Here is a 20,962-nt window from a genome sequence, read left to right on the forward strand (position 1 = left end):
TTTCATGTGCTCTTGAAAAGAATATGTATTCTGCTGCTGTTGGATGGAATGTTCCATACATGTCAGTTAGATCCATATGGTGTATAGTGTTGTTTGAGTTTGCTGTTTCCATATTGCCATTTTGTTTACATCATCTATCCATTGTTGAAAGTGGGGTATTGAAGTCTGCTTCCATTGCATTGCTGTCTATTTCTCTCTTCAATTCTGTTACTGTTTGCTCTATATGTTTAGGTACTCTGATGATGAGAGTCCGCATATTTAAAATTGTTATATTCTATTGATGAATTGACCACTTTATCATTATATAATAACCTTTGCCTCTGGTGACAGTTTTTGACTTGAAGTCTATTTTGTTTGATATAAGTCTAGCCACTCCTGCTTACTTCTGGTTACCATTTTCACAGAATATATTTTCTTCCATTTCTTCATTTTCAGCCTGTGTGTGTCCTTAAAACTAAAGTGAGTCTCTTGTAGACAGCATATAGTTGGATCTTGTTATTTTACTCATTCAGCTACTCAATGTCTTTTGACTGAATAATCCATTTATATTTAAAGTAATTATTACTAGGTGAAGACTTACTACTGCCATCATACAATCATCTCAATAGATGCAGAAGATACATTTGATGAAATCCAACATCCTTTCCTGATAAAGACTCTCAACAAGTTAAGTATAGAGACAATGTACATCAACATAATAAAGACAATATATGACAAGCCCACAGCAAACATCATAATCAATGGTGAAAAGCTGAAAACTTTCCCTCTACGATCATGAACAAGACAAGGATGCCCACTCTTGCCACTTAATTTCAATACAGTACTGGAAGTACTACCCAGAGAAATTAGGCAAGAAAAAGAAAAAAAAATCTCTAAATTATAAAGGAAGAAGTAAAATTGTCTCATTTGCAGATGCATAATCTTATATAAATAAAACCCTAAAAACTACCAAGAAGCTGTTAGAACTAATAAACAAACTCAGAAAAGCCACAGGACATAAAATTAGTTAAAAAAAATCAGTAGTATTTTTATATACTAACAATAAACTATCCAAAAGAGAAATCAATAATCCCATTTACAATATCATAAAAAATAAATAAAATACTTAGAAATAAATTTAAGCAAGGAGGTGAAAAATTTGTATACTGAAAACTATAAAACATTAGAAAGAAACTGAAGGAAAAAGATAGAAATGGGAGGATATCCCATGTTCATGAATTGAAAGAATTAATATTGTCAGAAGGTCCACAGTATCAAAAGCATTCTACATATTCAATGCAATCTCTATCAAAATTCCAATGGCCTTTTTACAAAAATAGAAAAAAAAAAAATCCTTAAATTCATATGGAACTCCAGATAGCCAAAACAAAAGACACTGAATAGCCAAAACAATCTTGAACAAAAAGTCATAGTGAAGCTATAGTAATCAAAGCTGGAGGCATCACACTACCTGATTTCAAAAATATACTACAAAGCTATAGTAATCAAAATAGCATGGTACTGGCATAAAAAAAAGACATATAGGCCAGTGGAAGGGAATAGAGACCCCAGAAATAAATCCACACACTGACAATTGATCAACAAAGATGCCAAGAACACACAACGGGGAAACAATAGTCTTCAGTCAATGGTGTTGGAAAAACTGGTTATCCACATACAGAAAAATAAAATCGGACTCTTATTTCTCACCATATGCAAAAATCAACTCAAAATGGATTAAAGACTTAAATATAACACCTGAAACTGTAAAATTACTAAAAGAAAACATAGGATAAAAGCTTCTTGATACTAGCCTCAGCAATTTTTTGGATGTGACATCCAAAGCACAAGCAACAAAAGCAAAAATAGACAAATGAGATTACATCAAACTAGAAAGCTTCTGTGCAGCAAAAGAAACAATCAAACAGAGTGAGAAGACAAACTATGAAATGGGATAAAATATTTGCAAACCATACATCTGATAAGGGGTTAATGTCTAAAATATATAAGGAACGCAGGCAACTAAATAGCAAGAAAACAAATAATCAATTAAAAAAATGGGCAAAAGCCCTGAATAAACCTCTCTCAAAAGAAGACATACAAATGGCCAACAGGTATATGAAAAGATATATCACTAATCATCAGTGAATGCAAATCAAAACCATCAAATGAGATATCACCTCACACCTGTAAGAATGGGTATTATCAAAAAGACAAAACATAACAAGTATTGACGAGGTTGTGGAGAAAAGAGAACTCTTGTGCACTGCTGGTAGGAATGTAAATTAGTATAGCCACTATGGTAAACAGTGTTGAGGTTCCTAGAAACTAAGAACAGAACTACCATATTGTCCAGCAATCTCACTTCTGGGTATATATCCAAAAGAAATTAAATCAGTATGTCAACGAGAGCTGCACTCTTATGTTTACTGCAGCATTATTCATAATAGCCAAGATATGGAACAAACCAAAGTGCCCATAAATGAGTGAATGGATAAAGAAAATGTGATACGTGTGTGTGTGTGTGTGTGTGTGTGTGTACACAAGCGAATACTATTTAGCTTTAAAAAATAAGGATATCATTGCACTTGCCATAATGTAGATGAAACTTGAGGAGATTATTTTCACCTTGAGCAAGGCGCAATAAGCCAGGCACAAAAAGACGAATACTGCATGATCTCATTTCTATGTGGAATCTCAAAAAGTCAAATTCATAGAAACAGAGAGTAGAATGGTGGTTACCAGGGGCTTGGGGAAAGGAAGGAATGAAGAGATATTGGTCAAAGTGCACAAAGTTTCAGTTAAGTAGGATGAATAAGTTCTGGAGATCTAATGTACAGCCTGGTGACTGCAGTTAATAATACTGTGTTATATACTTGAAATTTGCTGGGTAGCTCTTAAATGTTGTCACTACAAAAAGAAAAAAGATAACTATGTCAGGTGATGGATATGTTAATTATCTTGATTATTGTAATCATTTTACAATGTATACATACACTAAAGCATCATGTGCACACCACAAATATGTATTTTTTTATTTATCACACCACAGTAAAGCTGGAAATAAAACCATTTATTTATCTGTGGTAATAGTTCTCTTTTAACATCAAAGGTAGTTAGAGTACACCAAAGCAAGCATGTCCCAAAGGGATCAATTTAGAAATAATAAAAATGAGCTACTAGAGCTCTTGGTTTCAAACAAAATAAAAGAAAATAAGAAAACATAAAAGAGCCAGAAGGAGGGAAGGAAGAAAGGAAGGAAGGAAAGGAGGAAGGGAGGGAGGGAGGAAGAAAGGGAGGGAGGGAAGTTTGCCTCTTCATCAACCAGGGAGTGGTGGGCCAAATACCCTCAAAGGGCATGAAGGGTGAAAACCAATGCCGTCACTCCTCCTGCAGTATTCCTGATCTTAAAAAGAGGCACCAGCCACCAGGAGAATGGCGTAGCCATTAATCCACTTTTACAAGCTAGATATCTAATGGCCCTACTTGTCACATTCCTCTTCCCCAAGGTTTCTGGCACATGGTGAGCAATCATTATTTCTTGAATGATGAATGGACAGTTCAAGGGGGTCACTAACAAGCAGCTAAAGCAAAAAAATAAAGACAACAAAACAACAACAACAAAAGAAATAGCTTATTTCTATTCACCAGGATCATGTTGATCAGAGTCTGAAAAGTCAAGTTATTTCAAATTTCATAATGAGTAAATTCAATGATTTTATTTAAACTGTAGATTTTTTGGCATCCCATAGATATGGCCATAATTACAGGCATTTATTAGAATATTCCTTGAATTACAGAAATTCAGAATTTTATTGCTAAATTGGGCTTTAACAATTTTTTGGTAGAGGTCCCTCATTCTATAAGAAAGGATCTTAGAAGATCTGCAAAAGGTCATCCAGGAGGTTAGTGATAGAGAAGAGATGAAGACCAGCCATTTTAACTCCACGTCCAATGTTTCTCTCCACAGCTATGCTGCAATTTCTAGTTTTATGGTTTTATTTTTATATTAGAAATTTGTAATATGGAATACACATTAAAGAAATATCTCCAAATGCCTAATTTGGTCAAATCATTTAGATTTCTGCTTTTAAGCATTAAAATATGTAGCAGTATTTTTTAGAAGGGTAAAAAGCAAGCTTAATTTTGTAAAAGGTGAACACTTTCATGATCCATTTACAATTTATGTTGTATGCCTTAAATGGGGGCAAATAGAAGATGATACATGTTTCCTTAGTTCCTCAATGTTCTGAAGCAATAAAATGCTCCACTTAATATCTGGTTGTCCATAATTCAATTTATTAAGACCCAAAGGTAGGTAGGTTTCAAGGAAGTATTAGGAGAAGTGAAAAGCACTACTGGTATCCAATCTATTCCAACTTGTTGTGTGACCTTGGACTACTTATTTCTCATCTGTGGATTTCTGTTTCCTCATTTGTACAATCAGGGGATTGATTTAAATCATGGGCTCTCACCATGGGGTCTGTTGATGGACTTCCCATTAAGCCCTTTGGTCTGTGTAGGTGAGTATGGATTTTTCTGGGGAGAGGATTCGTAGCTTCTATTAGATTGTCAAAAGGGTCTGGGACACAAAACAGGTTAATTGCCTCTGTGATAATATTTGAGGTCCCTCCTAACTTTTGAAATGTAAGATAGCTATAAATATAATTATCATTTCAGATGGAAAATAAGAATTAGTACAATTTTTAGTAAAAATAAGATTATTTGAAAAGCACATTCTGCACATGGTACATTCAAGTGTTAGCTAAAGAGTTCATTAGAAGCCCATTCTAGATTTTCCATAATTAGCATCAATTGCACCAGACAATGTAACTACACATGGTAAACCTAAACATATCACAGATTTTTAGTCTTGCCTTTTTATCATCAATGTTTTAATGGGCCATCAAGGTAGGCTGCTACTTAGGATTACATGAGGTGGAGACAACCAAGAGTAATATGCAAGCAAATAAAGCTCCTTTCTCAATTTTTAGGATATCCATTCCAAAACCATTTCAATGATCACGTTTGGATGACTGAATAGCCACTGTTCTTATATTATACATATGATTTTAAGAGACCCAGAAATAAAAGTCATTCTGCTTATTCACTTATTTCATTTCTTCCTTCTATCCTTCATTTAATAAATATTTGTTAATTGTCTATATGTGTTGGGAACTCTCCTAGACACTTGGGAAATATCAGTGAATAGAATAAATATATTCCACCCTCATGGTGTTTACACTCTAGAAGAAAGAAATAAAATAAACAATATATGTAAAAATAAGTAACTTATGTGTTAGTTTTAAGAGTGATAAACACTTTGGCAAAAAAGGGAAAAAAAAGAAAAAAGAAAAAGGGTAGAAGGGTAGGAGATTGGGAATACCAGAAGTGAGGGGAATGGTTCCAATTTCACATTGGTCAGGGCAGGCCTCAACAAGAGGTCATTAACAAAGACCTGAGAAGGAAAGAGGGGAAGCCAAGTACATGGTCTTGAGGAAGAGGTTTCCAGGGACAGGGAGGAGATAGGACAAAGGTATGCTTGATTCATTCAATGTATTCCTTGAACGAATCAAGCATACCTTTGTGGAATGCATGGAATGTGGAAGGGAAAGCATACCTTTGTGGAATGTGCAAGGCATGTGGAAGGGAAAAGGCAAAAATCATCCTGTTGTTGTGGTCATGAAATTTGTAAACTTTCATCTTCCAGTTGACACCTCAAATTCTATTACTTTCATGTTTAAAATGAAAGTCGTAGGGTCTTTTGTATAATCTTATTAGAGTCCCATACTTGTCAAGTAAGGCTAAGTCAAAATTCCGAGAATTTTAAATCATCCAAAACCATGATCTCTAGTTGGCTTACATTTTAAGTCTCTCTGTTCCCAAAAATGTATTTTTGGTAATGAAACTGTTATGTGATATGCAAACATTCCATTCAAGAGGAGATGATGTCACTATAAAGAAATCAAGTAAAAGATCTTCATTTTGGAAATTTAAGAATAGGCACAAAGAGATTTATTATTCCATCAAAGAGGAATTCCAAGATTCGTAGTTAACATGAAAGCACCCATTCTTTCAGAAATGTCACTGTTCCTTTTAGTCATTTACTACATTGTTCATTTCATTGACTTTTTTTTTTCCCAGAAATTGAAACAATCGTGATTATTGTACAGTTTGCATGGCATTTGTATGGGTTAATAACTCAAAAACAAGACCCATATTAAAGCAGTATTTTTTCTTTTTTTTTTTTCGAGGGTAGGATCACACAGCCCTCCCCCACTCGAGCATGAACCGTGATCTCGCAAGAATGTAAGTATAACATAAAACCCACTCAACCATACCTTGCCCAGCTGGTCCTTTTTGCCAAAGCCAGTGGCGGCTGCAATGCTCCCTGCTCCCTCCACAGTCTTCTGGGCTACTGCTGTCACACCAGTCACCACCGCCCCTCCAACATTTGTCACTTGCTCTTTGGTCTTCTCAGCCACTGGGATAAATGAAGAACAACACAACCGATTAAAGGTCGTGGAATGATGGCAATTTACAATAATTCCACTTCCACTAGCCGTCAACTTCTACATACCTATATTTACACACACCATGGACAACTGAGGGGTCAGAAGAAATAAACGATACCAAGATTTCTAAGTGAGCGTGGTTCAGTCAAACATTGAACTTTTGCTAAGATATTTTGTTGTAATCAGGCAGATGTTAAAAGGTGCTTCAAGTTTAATGATCATGAATGTAGAGCTGTGAGCAATTTAGGTTTGGTTTATATTAAGAAAACTTTACAGAAAGCAAGGGTTGCAGGTGAAGTTATAGTTAAATTGGACTCAGCGTGAAATGCATTTCTTTATTTCAATTTCAGTGCTGATTCTTTGATCTCACTTAGCAACTTCATTTTCAGCATGCTTTCTGAATAACACAAGACATGCTGCTTATCTACGTGTTCACCATGTTACTACCAGAAATAAACAATAGTATAAGGGATGGTTATGAAGGAACTTTGATCCTTTTATAAAATTTCAGGTAGTTTAACTGAAAGATTCTTAATAATAAAATTGATTTTCAGTAACTTTAATGAGAACAAAGGAGCTAGGCTTTAAGTACAGTATGAAAGTAGTGATCACACAATTTCTTTTCATAAAACAAAATATATGATGATTCAGTAGATTTTTTTAAATAGGTGTAAAAATTTAGAGAAGATAATGTAAATAGTTTGGATTGGATTTATAAACAGATGTAATTTCACATCAAAAATTCTCCAAAACATCCTATAACTATATCTAACTGCTGAATCGATTTTTCTGTATTATATCCATACAATCACATAAAAGAAACTCCAATAAAAAAAATTTATTTAAATTAACTGAAGAGTTCTATGAAAAAGCAGCAAAGATAAGAGATTCTGCTGTTTCAATAATTCCAAGGTCAGTACAGAAATAAAACAATACTGTTCATTTAAACCTCTAAAACATCTGTGGCCACAAAACATCAGGTCTCGCATCTCTTATCTATTTATTTTGCCCCACAAACTCATTCTTTTTTTTTCAAGTTGCAGTAATTTTGGATTTTGAGAGATATTCTCCCTTAGGTGCAAATGAAGATATACATTTTTTGTTATGCTTTATACTTTCTAGTTAAGTCTCAGTCTGAGCAACCCAAGGAGTTACACCATGTCAGAAATATGTGCTATTCACATAAATATCGTACAGATTTCATGTCACCACTTGGAGATCTAATAATCAAACAATCGTTTTCAAAAAGACAATTTAAGTCATGGAAGCTAAAGTAGTCTATAAGGACAAGAAGCTTACTCTTTATTCCAGGCAAAGTGGAAAAGCCTGAGGTGGCTATACAGCCTAAAACCAGAAAGAGTCCACAGCAGATGTTATCCTATGTCTGTCTTTCAGGCTAGAATTTTGTAGGTTTACCTACTAGCTCCCATGCCTCCTAAAGAGAAACGGCTATTCACAATTCAAAGTTCAATTTAAATGCAAGTGAAAAGCTATACTGGAAATTCTGTGTCCTCGAACATTTCTGTAATGTTGATCCTTTAAAAAGAATGAATCATGTGCTTCAAGTTGCCATTTTCTTCTTCTCCAAGAACATGAATAAGAAATTTTTCTTGAAATGAACATTTTCTTGTTATAAAATCTCAAAGCAAGATCAAAATAGGTTTTGATTTTTTTATAGACTCGTAGTTTTTTTGCCAGCCATGAATTTTACAGTATCTAGAAATTCCTTTATATAGGTATAAATTTTAATGTATTGCTTTACTGCACAGTAAAGTTTACTTCGTACATTATCATAATTTCATTAGGTTTTATTATTATAATAAATTAGTTACATTAAAAAATTACAGAGTGTACAGGTAGCAATAATAAACACATTTAAAAAGATTTCTGTAGTAGTCTCTCCACTGACCTTGGGACCCTGTTTTCCCCATCTAAGGCCTTTTAAACTGTTTCTCTCTTCACTGACATTCCAAACAAAGGGTGACAAAACAAAAGTAAAGGAGACACTCAACTTAGTACATTTTGGATCTAATAAATAGTATTTATTTTTAAGGGAAAAAGACCTTATAACCAGGATCAAAAAGGATACTTTCCTCCCAACCAATTGACACTATATTTTGAACCCACGTATGTTTTCCCCAGTATGTCAGTCTTTCCCATTTTGGTTCATACAGCTCTTGTCTGGCCAGAAATCTCACTCCTATTTACTTAGCAAACTCAATTCTTTTGTTAAAAGCCAACTCAAATGTAACATTGCATGTTAAAAACCTCTCCTCCCAACAAGGGCCTTTGTTCCTCCTCCTGTGAGCCTATAAAATTTTAGATATATTTCTGCTATCAAACTTTTTACATGGGCCTTAATTATTCATTTACCAATATGTCTGCCCACCTCCACCACCCCATTTTGAGTTCTTTAAAATCAGGGATCTTGCTTTATTTTCTTTATATTATTTCATAGTAGATACTCAATGAATAATTCAGAATACACTAAAAGTAATTTTGTCTATCTTTAATGTATACATTAACTTCAATAATTAGATTTATATTTGATTTTAACTAAGTTAAAAATAAAATTCCAAAAAGGAAATGTGGCAACAGCTTTTAGAATAGATAAAGTAAATCTAAATTTTGATATTAAACAAAATTATAAAATTAAAAAGATGTACCTTTGAATTGGTATACAAATGATGGATTTGAGGAAAATAAAATTCAAACAATCTACAAAGGATATTTAATTTATGATATGTTGAAAATTAGTTTTGTTCATGATGATGTAATAAATTTCTATCTATAAGAATCAAAACCTTCAGAAAATCTCCAATATTAGGATTTTTTTTACACTATGCTTGTATGAAAAACAAACAAGTAAGTTTATATCATAATTTATGTTTGAAAGCACCTTTGAAGACATGTCATTCAGTAAGTCCAATTACATTTTCATAAACATGATGTATCAAGTTGACAACTGAAATAATAATTTCTGGAGATCAAAATGCCAGGATTTAAGGCAGAATTTTCTGGAATTTACCTTGAGATTATCTACCTAGGAGAACTTATTTTCCTTGGATTTTGTAGGTAGAAATCTCCTGGCATAAATTTACTGGAAACTACACTCTGCAAAAACAGCTAATGGGCTGAATCTTGGGGAAATTGTTCTTTTATCATTAGCAGATAATATTATATATTATATAATAGGTTCTTGCTTCCCTGTGTTAAGATTAATAACACTAATAAATAACATTTATTTAGCACTTATCACATACCCATAATAAACATTTTAGACCAAGCATAATAAGCAATCATTTCTCCCTCTCCTTAACCATCTAATAATCTCAAACGTTTTGTCCTCATAATTGAAATATAGAATTTTATATTAAATAATCCTACTCAACAAATTAAGTAATTCATTCCTCTAACATGGTAGAAGAATAGTACTTATTGCAGTTGATTTCTCCCAATGTTTCTCATAGCCAGACTAGTTTTGATAACATTTTTGATACTTTACTACTGCCAGGGTGGTTAACTGATGCAATGGCTGTAAACATCGCCCATGCCAAAATCATCACGTTCTTGGGGCTTAGCACCATTTCCCATAGTTTTCCATGGAACACTAGTTTGATTTGATCCTAGCAACTTTTGCAAGAAGTTTACAATAGTTAAATAAGCTTGAAAACCCCTGGGTTAAACTAGGTTATACAAATTTCTTCACTGTAGGACATCTCAGATTCTTTAATATGCTAAAGTGAAGATACAGTATGCAAAGTTTCCCAACATTATAAAACCATGGGAACACAAGCTTGTGGGCTACTGTCCTTCAGAAAATGTTTTGTAAAATGTTGCTTTATTATACAAACTTCAGTCTCTCTCTCTCTCTGTCTCTCCCTCACACACACACACACACACACACACACACACACACACACTTAAACTCTTTGCAGCTCATCTCAGTGGCTTCCATTAGATGACGGTATTAGCTGGGCTGTTTAATTTTTACACAGGCTCAGAACCTTGCACTTGCTCACCTACTTTCTAAACCACACGGGTTCTCCCTCAACTATCAAAACAGAACCCCGTTAATCTAGGTTGGCCTTCTTTAGATACTACAGTTTTCAACTGTCTGCTATCCAATTCTTATGAAAATCATGCTTTATATCATCATACTGATAGAAGGTCCCTAGAAGGCAACACAGTCCATTTGCTTGCCTAGTTCTCTGCATTACATTTTGGATTGCAACAGAGCAAACGAAAGCTGCATAATTAGCTTCTAACAGAATCAGTTTCAAAGGATTTTGTTTTATTTTTACACTCTCATTTTTTATCAAAAGTATGCATTAAAAAAGTCATATAAAATACTTTTCTCCGTTAGCTGTAAGAATGTTGCCTAAGAAAGGTCCACTGTAAAGCAATAAGTAACAGCTATATAATACATACTATTTGCTTTCAGTTTTCTAGGTGCTTTGTGTACATTAATTCACTCAATTCTTTTACAGATAAGGAAACTAAATCACGTAGAGGTTAAGAATCTTGCAGAAAATCATACAGCTAATAAAGGGTAAGCAGAAATTTGAGCCAAGGAGGTCTGACTCTAGCATTCATGGTCTGATCCACAAGACTGTATTAAGATTTCCCATTTCATTTTCCCCATTTTTATTTTATAATTTGGTGGTAGGAACATGTTATTTTTATGAGGCTGTATTATGTCTAATGCATTCTGATCATGTGAATTTTATTTCTGATTGTATCTCTTGTTTTACCACACCTATAAGGAAGAATGAAGTATGTACAACATGAAACTCAACTATAGCAAGACTATGGATACATAATTTGTTACATTTTAATTCTTCTTTGATTTTTCTGTTTCCATCACTGTCATGCTTATCTTTCTCATCATCATCATTATCATCATTTTCATTATTTTTGCTATTTCTTTATTGTAAATCTTCTTATATACCTATTCAAATTCTTGGTAAAATTAAGTCAAATAAAGATAAATACAATAAATAATTTATTGATCACCCCAAGGGTATTCCCTAAAATGTACTCTGAATCATCAAGAAAATATTATAATCAATATAGTTTAGGGTCAGAACATTTTATTATACTCTAGAGAAAATTTTACTTTAATCCTTTGAAAAGTGACAATCTTTATCTTTTCCTTATGCTAGTAGTTTGCCAGTACATTGTAGGTCAGAATACTCAAATACCAAACTACTATAAATTAAATACAGTGGGTCAATTCAAAGTCATCATTCTTGGCAATTAAATATGTTCTATTTATGTATAATAAATACCTACATTTTCAAAAATACTTTATAAATAATTAAGGTTAAACAAGGCTGATATTCCCCTAAAATGCTCCTCTATAGGCACAAAGGTTATTTTAAATTGCATTCTGAATGACCAATGCTGGGGCCATCCTGATTACTAGACATTTTGAACATCATCCCTGGATGTAAGCCTCATGGAGCTTACCTGTTGTCACACCATGAACCACTCCCTCCTTGGTTTTGGAACCTACAAACAGAAACAAATTCAAAACATAATTCTCAAACTGGACTTATATTGCTTATTTGCTAGTTTAAGTACAACACATTAAAAAATCTCAGTGTTCAGGAGCCCATATATAATAATATCCTCAGGAGGCAAAAAGAAAAAAAATTTAAATGAAGATATCCCTTAACCACTACAACAAATACAAGAAAGCGAAGTTAACAGGAGATTCTCTTCAATTAAAATTTTAGCACAAAATGATGACTTTTATCCCCTTGCTTCCCACTTAACATATTAACTTACAGAAGAGGAAAAAAGTGAGATAACACTACAGCTCAGTGAGAAGATTATTTTGGATTCAAAACTGTAGAAGCTTTAAAAGTATAGCACAACAGAGAGATTAGTTAACCCATGAAACACAAATAGAAGGGAGAGGGAAAGAAGGTATTAACATTTGTTAAACACCTATTATGTAAAAAACATTTTACATCTTATCTCATTTAATCTTTATAACATCCATTTAATGTAAGTGTATTATGCTCATTACATATGAAGAAATTAAAAATCAGAGTTAAGTGATTTGCCTAGTGTTACACATGTAATAACAGGCTATAAGCACATTCAAACTAGGTCTCTAGGGCCGAGCCCGTGGCGCACTCGGTAGAGTGCTGCGCTGGGAGCGAGGCAACGCTCCCACCGCGGGTTCGGATCCTATATAGGAATGACCGGTGCACTCACTGGCTGAGTGCCGGTCACGAAAGAAAAAAAAAAAAAACGACAAACTAGGTCTCTATGCAAGGTAAGAATTTTCTCCAAACTTTGACCATTACTAAACTTGTATACAAATAATTATTACATGTATTATTAAAACTAAGTTTAACAATTTCATTCATATCCTCTCTAATGTTGTATTTTTAGTGTAATTCACACAAGTTTTTAATTACAGTAAAATGTTTTTGAAGAAAATAACAACAATAGATTGGAGATTCATTTGAAAATTACCCTTTAACTCAAATAATGTAGTTGTATCAAGACATAGCAAAGTATAAGGACATGAGAACATGAAAACTGAGAATGATTTAAACCTATATGTGAATGTTAAGATAGTTAAAAACCTTCAGTTTTAAAATGCACTAAGTTTTAAAATCTCCTTACTAACTATACAAGGATTAACTGTAAACACCTTTTAAAACCAAGGAAAAAAATGTAAGGGAGCCTCAGTTTCCTTTTCAGTAAAATTAATAGATAAGATTAATTAATTATTCTCAAAGAAACTGGTTTTTAAAACCGTAAAGTATAGAATAATCACTTGGGTGGGAGTGCTAGTAAAAATACTGACCAGAGTCAGAGCTCCAAATATTCAGCCAATATAAAGAGCAGATATTTGCATTTTTAACAACTCTCGTGACCTAATGCAGGTAGTTCATGGATCAAATTTTGAGAAATACTGAACTGAGGTAGTCTCTGGGTCCAAATTTGTTCAAATTTAGAAGTACATTTTTATGATCTCAATAATAAGTTGATCAATAACATGATCTAAATAAAAATACAAGATCTTATTGAAAATGTTCATTGAATATTTTCATAAACATACATAAATTTGACATTAAGTGAAATTTGCATGCACCATATTTAAACCTGTACAGTACAAAACAGCCAAGAAGAGTTTTCTCTTTTAAGAAAATGATTCTAAAATGTTTAAGAACTTTCCACTTAAATATATTTAAGGACTTCCAATAAAAATAAAACATGCAATAAACTATAGCTTTGTAGTTAAGAATGTAGGTTCTGGGTTCAGAGTGTCAGGGTTTAAATCTTCACTTCACTGTAAAATAATCAAATATATGTTATTGGGTCAATATGAAGATCAAGGAAAATAATTTATACAAAGTTCTTAAAACTCTTTTGTACATAGCAAATACTTCATAAGTGATAACTATAATTACTGTTATTCACATACAATATTTGTAAAGAGATTTGCAGCTTAAAGCACAAGACAAATAACCAAATTATAAAAGTCATCTAGATGAAATTGTGCACTTGTTAAATATGTTCAAGGACACAGGATAGTATTTTATATATATATATATGTATGTGTGTGTATTTTACAGGCAAAGCTTACTTTGCATGATACTGTGGGATTATAAAATGACTGTGCAAGCTGAGCTGAAGCTGTGGTAAGTAATCTTAATAATCAATGAGAAAAATTATGACTCATCAGTGGTAAAAATTATGATTGTTTCATGACCTTTAAAATTTTTTGTCAAAACTTAAAAAATTCTTAGTCATTTATAAATATATGAGGAAATTTAAAAAATACCAAAACTAATGTTTATTTAGGATACAGTACTATAATTTAAAATATTAAGAATTAGAGTGTTTTATTTCTTTTCAAGAAACTTATCGAGTAGTTTAAACACTGTTTTGCCTTTTCCTCACTGCATAACTTCCCACATGGAGTGGGCATCTTTTATATGTCTTACAGAATTGTCATTCTCCTTTCTAAGTTTAGATTAGCTTCCAAAATGTTACCTTTTGCACTTTCAGTGTCATGAGATATCTTGGATAGCTCCTTTAACATGAGGTGTTTTTGCAGCACCACTTCCTCTGGGACACTTTCACCCTATGTTCACAACCACTTTCCCATTTACGTTCTTACATTTATTTCCCACAAGTTCCTTTGGCTGCATATCTAGAGGCTCTTGAATTGCAGCAGTGACAACATCCTCACAGTCGGCTATTTCTTCTATAAATCAATTTACGTTTGATTGAAACTTTGCTTCCAGCACATTTCACTTCATTTCTTTGCTGCACTTTCATCTTTGTTGGCCAGTTTCCTCTTTCAATTATGCATTTTAGTAAAATATCACGTGGGTTTACCGCTGAGAGACAAAGAGGCATCACAAATATGGGAGTTGCTGTCTGTATGAACTAACAGATGTGAAGTGACCAATCACCAATGAACTGTGAAAGAAGTGACATAATTTGGTCTTAAATTATAATGGGTTTCTGTTATTTACGTAATGGTTTGGGGGCTGAATAGCTAGCAGTAAAATTTGTAATTTATGCAATTACTTTTAGTTTACATACTGTGGTAACAGAAATTTGAATTATGTTGTTAGGGTACTGGTGTTATTTAATTAGCTGTGGTAACTGGAATTTGTGTATACTGGAAACATGCATAATAATAGTGGCTTGTATTTAACATAATATTTCCCATCTCTATCCCTCACCCTACCCACTCCACCCCATATTTTTTAAAAAATGACTAGTAGAAAGAAATGTTTAATGGCTGGTCTATGGTCTTTCTTCTCTGCTTCAGTAGTACCTGAGAATTTGACCTTTGGTTAAATCATGGAATGTATCTAGAATCAGAGACAAATGAAGGTCCTGATTAGGTTGTTATGTATCAAACCAATCACCTATTCTTTGCTGACATAATTTTTTATTGTAATCTGTAATTGACGATTTATAATGCATGAATGATCTGATAAGTGTAATTGATAAGATATAGCTACAAAATAAGTGCCAAGTAGTTATGAGACTAGCAAGACTAAAAGCTGGAGGGACACCATAGGTGCTGGCTGCTCTGAGCTGAGGTGGCCAACAGCCACTGTATCGTCTTGCATGATCTCACAAGGATGCAGAGTGGAAAGGTCAGACGTAATGCCTGGGAGCTGCAAGAACTCAGCTCTACTGTGTTGTGCGTATTATGTTGACTTTCTCAACTTGGCGAAGAGAAGCATATTGTGACTTGAGAGTCTGATATCAATCACACTGAAGACCACTGCTGCTTATTGAGCAGAGTGGCATTGGAAGAGTTTTTAAGAACATCATGTTCTTGCATTTATTGTTGTTATACTTGGCTTTATATAAAGATAATTACATTTTTCTGCTTTTTTAAAAAAATTGATCAATATACAATGTAGATGATTTTCGTGTCCCTTTACCTCTGAGTAATTTGATTGAGGAAACTTATGTCTACTAAATTGAAGCATGTTGACTGAAAATTTGTGTACACAGACATCATAAAAAGAGGAAAAAACATTTTAAAAGCACTGATAATTATGGTAGTTCTTCAATTAGTTAAAAGGTAGTTGCAAAAATATATTCTTTTTTTTTTTTTTTGTCGTTTTTTCGTGACCGGCACTCAGCCAGTGAGTGTACCGGTCATTCCTATATAGGATCCGAACCCGCGGCGGGAGCGTCGCTGCGCTCCCAGCGCAGCACTCTACCGAGTGCGCCACGGGCTCGGCCCCAAAAATATATTCTTATTAAGGAATGAGATTACTTTTTTTATGAGGCTTCTGCCAAACTTCTTCAGCCGTAAGTGAAATTCTTTGGTCACTTCTAATCTTTCAAACTAGTTATTGATAGATAATACTTTTTGTAATGAAGGATGAAAAGATAAAAAGAAAACATGTTGGCAAAGTAATTTTCCTGTTGGAGAGTTTATTTGATAATAATAACCAGGATTTCTATATGTGAAAGTGTGTTCAATTACTCATATGTTGTTTTATTGTGACATTCTCACAAAAACTCTGCAAGGTAGTTGCATTTTTCTAAATCATATTTTTACAAATGAGGAAAATGATGATTAGAGATGTTACCCTTTGCACTTTTAGTGTCATTAGGTATCTCTGATAGCTCCTTTAACATGAGGTGTTTTTGCAGCACCAAAGACCCAAGACCCAAAAGGTAGTAAGTGATGTAGCCTGGACTAAAACTTAGGTTTGTGTGACATCAAGTCCATGTTCTTTCCACTTTGCCAGAGTCAGAAAACCACAGCCAAGAGGTCAATTCCAGCCCACCATTTGTTTTGGTAAATAGTTTTACTGGAGCACAGCCACACTAGTTATTGTTGCTTTCAGACTTCAACAGCAGATTTGAATAGATGAGACAGAGATCTCACAATCTAAAATATTTACTATCTGGTTCTTTACCAAAAAAAGTTTGCCAACCCCTGAACTATATACTGTATCTTCAAATGGTCATTTTTAATCCTAAATCCCGTGTAAAAGTTCAACTTTCAATTAAACTTCAGAACAATAAATAATTTATAGAATATACTGTGTGTTGAAAACCATGATAGGCTCTGAAAATAACTTTTTAAATATGTGACTCATGAACAAATTACAATTATATATAATCATCTCAGACCAAATAAAAAAATTAAAGTCATTTTATTTGCCCAAACTCATAGTTTGGGCAATGAAAACAAATAAGTGTTTCAGATGATACAACCTGTTCATTGTCTAGAAAAGAACAATGTATTAAATTAATATTCAATAGTTTCTGGATTTGCTACAAGGTAATGGAGCATGTATTAGCAACCTAAAAAATCTTTAAATTTACTAAGTTATAAAGTCACTGAAGGCAAAGAATAGTTGCCAGCTTGTACTTGCAGAACTTGGAAAACTAAGGACAAACACAAAAACATCGATTATCTTTAAGTCACTGACTCATTATTCCAAATTCCATCTAAAAAGATATAATTTATATTTCACAAAAAACTTGAAATTAACTCATACTTTTTTTCATCCTATAACACTCTTTATTTCAATGATTTCCTGAAAATGTGTTGTAAAGTAGAGAAAAAAAGTGTAATTTAGCTGAAGATCTGTGGGACAATCAAGTCAAGATAAAGTCTGTGAAAATTGAGAAAAAAACACAATCTGCTGAAAACTTGATGAGAAGCATTCATAAAAAATTAGCCAAGTATGAATTTTTTCCTGTTGATCTAGTTGGGGAGAGAGTGTAGCTCTCTTTTACTCCAAGGACACAGGTGTAGCACCTGTATCTTCTACGCCAACCAATATGCTTATCCTCCACCTGCCTGCTCATCCTGTGACTCCTGCTGCTATAGTTGCCACCAGAGAATTTGGAAGAGCTCAGAGAAGCAGAGGAGAAAGAAGAAAGGAAGAATGGGCAGTGTATGTATCTGTGTGTGTGTGTGTGTGTGTGTGTGTGTATTCGTTCCCCAAAGAATTTGAAGTGATTTGTGAAATAACACCTAATTTAACACAGTTCAAGATACAAAAAAGAGAGTCAGAGTTTTAGTGTCCATAGCAGGAATATAGGAAAAAGTAGGGTGGTAAGCATCAATCTCCTTATTATTTATTATTTGTTTCATTTGATAAATGAACTGTGTAAATGTTTCTGAGATTAGTAGCAGCCCTAAAGCACTCTCTTGAGCACTTAGTCCCCAGTGTTCACAGTGACCAAGTGATCACAAGAAGGTACTCCATCAAAGACTAATCTGTCCTTTCCATTTTAGGGCCACACTAGGTCTCTTTCTATACATCACAGTGCCATAACAAAGTCTTATTTCATTTTTTTCTTTTCTTTCTTTCTTTCTTTCTTTCTTTTTTTTTTTTTGTTGTTGTTCTTTGTTTTTGTTTTTGGTGGCTAGCTGGTATGGAGATCCAAACCCTTGACCTTGATATTACAACCCTGAATTCTAATCAACTGAGCTAACCAGCCAGCCCAAAGTCTTATTTTAAAATCAGGATACATTAAAATTAGAAACTATTATTCATGATGATAAGAGAAATCAAAATTCCATGAATGATTTTGATTCTTGGGAATAGTCTTGACTATTTTTAAAAAGACTCTGAGTTTTAAAAACTGTCCTCTGAAATATAGTCACTTATGCACAGAAATATTCATTAAAAAAAGAAAGAAAGAAAGCCCTGAGTATTATCACAAACTTAAATGATCTGGAAGAACAAAAGATTAGCCCCAGTTTTTACTATTAGCTCAAATATACACATTCACATTCACCTACCTACACAAACCTATGACTCAGTCCATCCTTTTGACAAGTGATGATGCAAAAATGAATCAAGTGAGAAATACCAGCATTTAGCGTATCGATCATCCTAAACCATCAGTCATGAAGAAATATCAAAATGACATTTGGGGTTTACCTACCTACATAGAGAACACCCTCTTTTGTCTTTCCTGCTGCTTCTGCCACACCTTGTTTGGTTTTTTCAGCAGCAGCCACTACTCCCTCCTTGGCCTTTGAAAGTCCTTTCATGAAAACATCCATGGCTAATGAATTCCTTTACACCACACTGGAAAACATAAAATACACTTTGAATGAGAACTTTTGGGTAAAACACACACACACACACACACACACACACACACACACACACACACACACACACAAAATAATTAAAGCCACCCAAGATAAAAACCACTAAAAACTCAATAGAAACCCCCCAAAGCGTGAGACTTTTTAAAGTGTGTCCTCATTTCAACCATTGGACAAAGCAGCCTACCCCCCCACACACCGATTTTGCATTCAGAATTTAGCATTTCCCGTCCATCTTGGCTAGTAAAAGTCTAGTCTAGTCCATTCTAAACAGGGACTAGGATGAATCATCTGAGCTGTTCTTACTGCATTTCAGAAGTGTAGTTGCATGAAAAGATGGAACCCTCTTTCAACTTCCCAGGGTCCAAATGGTGACAGTATATGTCAGAAGCATGTTGGGAAGAAAGGTCACAGGAAAAGAAAGGTAGCTGGAGGCTTAGGGTCAGGGGCATCGTTAAAAAGAATCCGCAAGAGGGCTAACGGGTTGATCGTGGAGGGGAGGGGAGAGAGCGACTGCAAAGGGCGCTTGTTCTAATCCACCAGACCATCCACCCCCGCCCTCAGCTATCTGCCCTGAGCAGGCGCGGTCCACAGCCACGGCCGTCTCCAGGCCGGCGCCCGCCACCCGAGGGGGCGTTCTCAGCCAGAGCCAACTAGCAGATCCCGGGCACCCACGTGTTAACCCCTTACCACCTGTTAACTTGCCCTTCCTGCGCTTCCATTTAATTGCCAAGCGCAGTTTGCTTACTTTACAGAGAAAATCGAGGAAGCGGTCGGGGGTGGGGAGGAGGGGGGTTTAAGGTAAGAGAGAAGTAAAAGTTGGATGCCCACGCTCCACCGAGCATCCTTCCTCATCTCCAAGAACAAGCGTACCTGGAGAAGCAGCATGACCTCTCAGCCTTTGAGAGGAGAAGAGGGGAATACGCGAAGCAGGAGGAAAGCCAGGTCGGCTTAATTTCCTGAAGCTCACCAAAGGCACCAGGACCGTTCGCCGAGAGACTCGCGACAGCGGGTCCTCGTGCACCACCCTCCCCCGCCCCAGCCGTCCATGGCGACTGCGCTCCCTCCAGCTTTCCTCCAGGGTTTCCAAAGATGCCCGTTGAGATCCGCAGGTACTTACCTGAGTCCCTCTGCTTCTCCACAACTCCGATTCCGGCCTCCCTATTTTTTTTTTTTAAAACATTTAAACAATTCCCAAATACTATTTAAATGGTAAGAGAGGGGGAAAGGAGCGCACTGGAAGGGCGGAGGCGGCTCCAGGAGAGGGACGGTTCCCTGAGGAGGCTGCAGCCAGCACAGGACGACGACGGGAGGCTGGGGGCGTGGGAGGCAACCCCGAGGACCTGTTGTCGAAGTGCCACTCCCCGTCCCCCGCCCAGGAGGATCCGAGAGAAAGAGAGAGGGGGTCGAGAGGGAAGGCAGGGAGAGCGCGCGAAGGCTGCTCAGGCGGCGCCCGTGCCCGGGTCTGCTCGGAAGCCTGCACACACCTCGGTCCCGCGTCGCCGCGCTCGGTCGCTCGCCCCCTCCCTTGGGCCCTCCTGGTCGTGGCGGCCTTCCTCCTCCTCCTCCTCCTCCTCTGCCTCCGCCTTCTGCTCGGCTCGCCGCCCCCACAGCTGATTTGTCAGCGCCTCTCCCCGCCCCTCTCCCCGCGCTCGCCGCTTACCCTGCCGCGTGCACTTGGCTCCTTTTCTTGGATGGGGATGGGGTGGGGGCGGGGAGGGCCTGCAACTCCAGCCGCCCGCCTGGTCCCGGGAGGCGGCAGGTGGGATGTGCAGCGCTTCACCTCAAGTTCAGGGCCACGGGGACTCTTGCAGCTGTCAGGAGCGGTTAGGCTTGGGCTGTCGCTCCCTCTTTCCCATCCCCCTCCTTCCGTGTC

The 20,962-nt window shown here is 35.7% G+C and overlaps 1 protein-coding gene across 1 annotated transcript in view; it reads right to left on the bottom strand.

The window, feature by feature from the left end:
• Positions 1-20,638, bottom strand: part of SNCA (synuclein alpha) — a 108,745-nt gene extending 88,107 nt beyond the window's left edge. The window contains exons 1-4 of the mRNA XM_063108742.1: positions 20,574-20,638; positions 18,918-19,063; positions 11,967-12,008; positions 6,321-6,463 (exon numbers count right to left, since the gene is read on the bottom strand). Coding sequence (XP_062964812.1) covers positions 6,321-6,463; positions 11,967-12,008; positions 18,918-19,038 — 306 coding nt within the window. The 5' untranslated portion in view covers positions 19,039-19,063; positions 20,574-20,638. The remainder of the gene's footprint in view (positions 1-6,320; positions 6,464-11,966; positions 12,009-18,917; positions 19,064-20,573) is intronic.
• Between the last annotated feature and the right edge of the window lie 324 nt (positions 20,639-20,962).

This window comes from Cynocephalus volans, chromosome 9, assembly GCF_027409185.1.
Source record: "Cynocephalus volans isolate mCynVol1 chromosome 9, mCynVol1.pri, whole genome shotgun sequence".
In the NCBI taxonomy this organism is placed as follows: domain Eukaryota; kingdom Metazoa; phylum Chordata; class Mammalia; order Dermoptera; family Cynocephalidae; genus Cynocephalus; species Cynocephalus volans.